The sequence below is a fragment of the Asparagus officinalis genome, chromosome 4 (assembly GCF_001876935.1).
Source record: "Asparagus officinalis chromosome 4, Aspof.V1, whole genome shotgun sequence".
Lineage (NCBI taxonomy): Eukaryota > Viridiplantae > Streptophyta > Magnoliopsida > Asparagales > Asparagaceae > Asparagus > Asparagus officinalis.
The window spans coordinates 25,584,707-25,590,703 of NC_033797.1; the positions used below are offsets into that span (position 1 = coordinate 25,584,707).

Here is a 5,997-nt window from a genome sequence, read left to right on the forward strand (position 1 = left end):
GGAGATGGGGGAGGGGGGAGAGGAAGGGGATGGGGTTTTGGCGGCTAAGGTTAGCTCTAATACCAAGATGAATTGAAAACCCTTACTCTTATTATGAGATCTCTTGGGCTTATATAGGCCCCTACACAAATTACAAATAAGTCCATATATATTACTAATATGTCAACAATATCTCACATTATTCATTATTCCAAAACACTAATCCGTAACTTATAAGCCAGAGAAGATATTACAGAAAAAAAATGATTCCAAAGTATGAGATACAAGTAGCATATCATACCTTAAATGGCTGAATCAAATACGCAAAACAAACAATCGTAGTTAAAGACCTAAACAAATTGCAGAAATCATATGAATGTTCAGAGCAATAACATAACCTAATTCTCAATGTTGGATCCTAATTCACTGAACTCAAAACTATTTTGGTCATGATTTTGTAGAAAAATTAGAAAAAAAAATTATTCTGGAGGTAAAGGAAATAAGAGCAGGTCAACAATGATTCAATGCTTGCCCTTCTCGAAATTACTTTGAATCTGTGCAGGCAGCTGGAGATGCAGATGGTCCTCCACAGCTCTTATGAGATTACTTCTGGAAATCCCCTGCTTGAAATTCTCCTTGATTTTAATACCTTTGTTGAAAAGACCTTGGATTCTTGAGATGATGCTATGTCGAGGATGGAGGAGCTGTGAGGACTTAGTGCGAGGATTCAGTAGTAGTATATGAGGCCGTGTTCTACTGGATAATGAGATGCTCATAGGGCTAAGCAAAGCAAGGGGTTTTATGTTTATCCTTGTTAATCATGCACAAGTTTAGGTCAAAGACTCACACATGTACGCAACCCATTCATGTCCAAGACTTGTCGCAACTTGTTAAAAGGGTTCACCTGTTTACGAACTATACCCACTTAACGCTTTGCACAAACATGCTTTGGGGTTATGTTGGGTAATCAGTAGAATCAAGATTCCCATCCCTGTTTCAGCTTCCTTCACATTTAATTGACTATGGTTGCTCCAAATGCTTATGCTCAATGTTTCTTGTTTTATGTTTAGCATGCTTATTCTTGTCAGTCATATCTGTTGTTCGTTCAACTCTAATGAAACAGCATTTGGATTGGTATCTTATTTCTTTTGCGATAATTCAATCGCAGTGCTCGAGTGTACATCTTTCAATGCTAATACCATCAGCGAGTGAGGAAGCAATTAACCTTATTTCGATAAGATCAAATTTTCAGATTAATGCATTCGTTTGAGCCTATAAAAGTGTAGTATTTTTGACATTATCTGATACTTTTAGTCAATATGCATGTGAGATGCAAGAAGCGCGGCACTTGTGTTTACTTTCTCAAGTAGACTTATTCCGTCTTCAGTCTTATTCTAGTGTTCAACGTGTGTGCAGTTGCTCTGCTCCTGGGATCCCAGCAAGAGGCCCACAGCAGCAGATGTCCTTCGGCATTCTTTCTTCCAGGTGCTCACTGAATGACCGAATATTTGCTGGTATTTTTAGCTTGCATGAACTTAAATGTATTTTCCTTTGCAAGTATTTATCATTGGCAGTTTCCTTGCTTGTAGTTGTGACAGCCCTGCTTTAACATCCCACCTCTCTTCGTGTGAAAGCTATGGGAGTTCCTAAAACATCTCCATCTGGTCTGTTGCATTATTTCCACTGTCCTCGGGATTCCTGGTTCGTGAGCAGTGGCGTAGCCAGGAATTTTTTTTGTCCTGGGCGAAAAAATAATCCTGGCTGGCGATAAATCCCAAGGCGCAAACATCGGCGAAGGAGATGACTCGTCCTCCTGATCCTCCGTCGTCGGAGTCGACATAAAACCTAGCTTTAAGCGGAGTGCGGTAAAAGACTGTTGTAGGAACTCAAAGGGATTGTGTTGAGTAAGAGGAAGTAGAGGAGGCCGATGTTGACAGTTGTGTCGAGCACCGTCAGGCTATACTTTTTATTTGTGTTACTATTGTTTAATCTTTTACAAATAAAACGACACTTTTATATGTGTCAAGTATTTATCATGGCAGTTTCCTTGCTTGTAGTTGTGACAGCCCTGCTTTAACACCCCACCTCTCTTCGTGTGAAAGCTATGGGAGTTCCTAAAACATCTCCATCTGGTCGGTTGCATTATTTCCACTGTCCTCGGGATTCCTGGTTCTTGAGTACTTGTTTGATATTGTAGTTCTGTATTATGATTTGATGCAAATGTTTTGTCTTATATTTGGGAATATATTTGCTTTGAACCATAAGAGTGCAAGAAGTTACTGTACTGATGCTCTATCATGCGTGAAACCTCTTTGCAATTTGCTCCCGCCAAAGCCATTCTGCGAAGACAGGTATTTCTTGTGCTTATTAATATGGTTCTGTAGATGCAGCCTGGAACCCAATGCTTAGCTGAAGCTAAAGGAGGGGGACTCCACATATTGTGGAGAGCTTGGTACGTAGTCAGGCATTGGAATTTGCTGCCAGGGATTTGTTGGAGGGAGTAAGATGAATTTTTTCAATCTTATTTTTGTTTTTGTTTCTTAATCTGTCCGTTTGCGTTACCAAGCATCACCTTCTATTGATTATTGCAGCAGCACAGAGGAAGTTGTATACGGATCATCAGGTTGGTAGATCATTCATTTGTCTTAGTTTAAATTATGAAATCTTTCGGTCTAATCCTTTTTCATCCACAGGAACCTGAGAAAAGCGCAAGATTCATGAAGAATAGTTCGAGACAACCTCAACAACAACCTCAATATCAACTTCCAGCTAGGCAGAAACCTGGCAAGTAACTAGTTCTTGATAAAAAAATTTGTATATTTTCTGCCTATCAAGATGGAAAGGTCTCAGACGTTTGCATATAAGAAACTATTCTCACTCTACCCTCTCCAATTATTTCCATAAATGAAAAGTAATGAGAAAGGGGAAGAAAGACGTTCTTAGTTTCCCTCGTGTGAGGAAAGAAAGATAGAAATGATGCCCGACCATAAATGAAAACGGATTGTGAATGACCTAGTGTTGAATCAATGGACACCTACGTGTCTCTTTCTCACTGATTCTCTCCAGTTATTTCCATTGAGCATGCTCGATGTTCCATCTGTGTATGTGCACATCTTAATCACATGTCTGTGTTCTTTAAATGAATAATTTTCGTAAACCACTTGAAATGAGTTTGAATTGAAGTACTAACAAAAGGAAAAAAACATTCTCTCTAATTATAGGAAATTTTATTTAATCAATTAATGCGTATGCTATTAGAAATTTAATCAAAACCAATCACACGATATTTCGTCATTTGAGGAGCATCTGGTCTTAAAATCATGCGCTGAGTTTTGTGCGTTCTTTCATGTGACTTAGCAGCACTTTTGAGCAGCGCCAAGGTCAAGGTTTCTTCAGATGGTACTGAGAAAAGCCCTGTGTAGCAGTAGGTTGCATGTTCGGAAAAGATTTTAGAGGTGACTATGAAATTGTCACAGATTAGAGTGAGGTCCGGCGCTCAGCAGAATGTTCGGAAAAGATTTTAGAGGTGACTATGAAATTGTCTGTCGTAGAAGAAGGTTGCCCGTTCGGACAAGATTTTAGAGGTGACTATGAAATTGTCACGGATGAGAGTGAGGTCCGGCGCTCAGCAGAAGAATCAGCAGCGCCTTTGCAAGCCGCCACCGCCGCCGCCACGGCGCCACCCATGAAGGCCGGCTACCTTGTGGTGTCTTATGATATGCCCTCTGCTAGGCATTGTTCAAGAGAAGTTATGGGTTGAGAACACATTATATGATAGATAGATGGTATCCTTACGTTTTTTGTGTCTTGGCGCTTGATGTTCTCAATGGTGCGTTTTTGAATCCAGTTTGGCTTGGGACACTGGGATGTGACGATCTGCATCGTACTTTTCTTTAAAACTTTCTGAAATGTTCTACTTAGAAGTGCAAGTTATTAGTAGTTTCGTTTTTCTTAATTTGTACCGAATACTCCGATTCGCCTGTAATTGATCCGCCCACAAGATATATAATCGGGGGTCATGACATGAGATAATAAGCATATAGTGCTGTACTGTTTTACGGTGGGGATGAAATAGCTTTGTCACTCTGTTTTCTTGGTTCTTCTTTTATTTCTTCGCTGTTCTGAAGGCAAAGCAGCAGTTACCTGAAACTTGTAGCATGTACATTTCTTAGCTTTATACGTGTGCTCGTGAAGGTTGCTAGATTTCGAGGAATCGTTCAATGCTCGTGAAGGTTGCTGGATTTCTCGAGGAATCGTTCACTGCCCCTTCGTTCTGTACAAAGAGATGCTTTGTTTGAAACTTCGAACCGGCTGCTTACGAGCCTTACCGGCATTGAAAACTTTTACACCGAGATTTGTAATCCTACAAAAAAATTGTTACGTGATCCTCTGGAGTCTTTATAGATAATAAACCTGTCGCAAGACCCTTACATCGTGATCAACGCAGAGCACCGAGATTGAGTTAACAGAGAAACACAAAGGTTCTGTAAGTCTGATTCATTTAATTAGAGCACTTGAACCCCCCCAACTCCATATTTCCAATAGCTTGAACAGCTGATGGTTCACAAAAGAGAAATAGACAAAGAACGAAAGAACAGAAGCCTATATCCCTAATACAATATATATAGATAGCACCGGATTACGATAGAGACCTCTCACAAAAAGTGACCCGGTTTCAGACGACAACCATATTAAGATCACGAGGAAAACAAATTACTTTCTTCTTCTTCTTCTTTTTGTTTTTCCTTCCTCCTTTTGTTATCCTTCTTCTAGAGGTATTGCGCTTGTATCCTCTCCCTGTTCTCTTCCCACCACAACTTCGCGTGTACCTCCCCAAACCTCTCTCGGCTGCAACCAAACACAAACACGAACATCAACAATCCGACGTCACGTATAATTAAACCCTGTCGCTAATGTTTTTATTAATGCGTGTTAACTACACGATTAGTACCTGAATCGCACTCTTCTAAGCTCTCTAGTCCCATCAGCCAGCTCCCTGATGGTAATATAAACCCCGGGCTCATCCTGCTCCACCCACTCGTTCACCTCCACGTCGCTCGCATTGCTCACCGACACCGACGCCGCCTCGTCCCTCGACGACGTCGTCGTCTCTGACGCGTCCACTGACGAGTTCCCCGCCTGCCGAAGCCACGGCCGCGTGGTGATGAAACAGATGGTGCGGCAAAATGTGCTCCGTCGGGTCCGGCACGACTGGAAAATAACCACCACCGCTCCGCCTCCGCCTCCGGTCCTACTTGAAGAAGTTGAAGGAGCCCTATAACTGTAATTGCTACGGTGCATCATTCTGTCCCTAGCGAAGGGTGGAGTGACCGGGCTCTCCCTCGTGGAGCCCACCCGAGAATAAAACGATTCCCTCTGTTTGAAAAAAAAAAGCAAGGTTTATGATCCAGAGACCCTGAACCCCGGGAGCAGGGAGGAAAAAAAAACAAAGAACAAAGAGACAAGAGCACCGACCTTCTCCATCTTCAGACCAGTGAGGGAGTCCGGAAGAGCTGTCTGCTGAACCTCTGCACGTTGTAAGCTCATTATCCTGTCCAAGTTCTCCCCCCACCATCTCTGCGCTTGCCATTTATTAAACATCTCCCTACTGCGATATAACAACAACATTCATTAACCAACACCAACTTAAATCAAAGCAAACACCTGACCAACGACTAAGCGACCGTTTAACTAACCTGAACCTGATGCGTTTGAGATCATTCCCACCGCCGGCGGGGAGGGACACGAACGTAATTTGGACCCCAGGCTCAACGAGGGCGGTCCACTCCTTGGGCTCTCCATTGCCGTCCTCGATCGCCAAATCCTCATCCTGCTGAGGGTTCCACTTGGCCTTGGCCCCTTCGATCCCCACGCTCGTGAAGTCCCACGCCGGCGTCGAGCTCGAGCTCGCTGCCCTCAGGTAACCGGCGTACTGTCTTCCCCCATTGGACCCCGCGTCGTCTTCCGCGTCCGAGTAGGCCCCACGATGGTGGCGAAAGCTGCGGCTCTTGTAGCGGT

At 42.9% G+C, this 5,997-nt stretch overlaps 1 protein-coding gene and 1 pseudogene across 1 annotated transcript in view; one reads left to right on the top strand and one right to left on the bottom strand.

Moving 5' to 3' along the window:
• LOC109837000 overlaps positions 1–3,075 on the top strand; it is a 10,524-nt pseudogene extending 7,449 nt beyond the window's left edge.
• The window catches only part of LOC109837001 (protein Brevis radix-like 4), a 3,459-nt gene continuing 1,923 nt past the window's right edge, over positions 4,462–5,997 (bottom strand). Inside the window, 5 exon segments of the mRNA XM_020405077.1 lie at positions 4,462–4,827; positions 4,931–5,356; positions 5,457–5,487; positions 5,490–5,587; positions 5,676–5,997. The exon segment at positions 5,676–5,997 is cut by the window's right edge and continues 4 nt beyond it. Coding sequence (XP_020260666.1) covers positions 4,749–4,827; positions 4,931–5,356; positions 5,457–5,487; positions 5,490–5,587; positions 5,676–5,997 — 956 coding nt within the window. The 3' untranslated portion in view covers positions 4,462–4,748.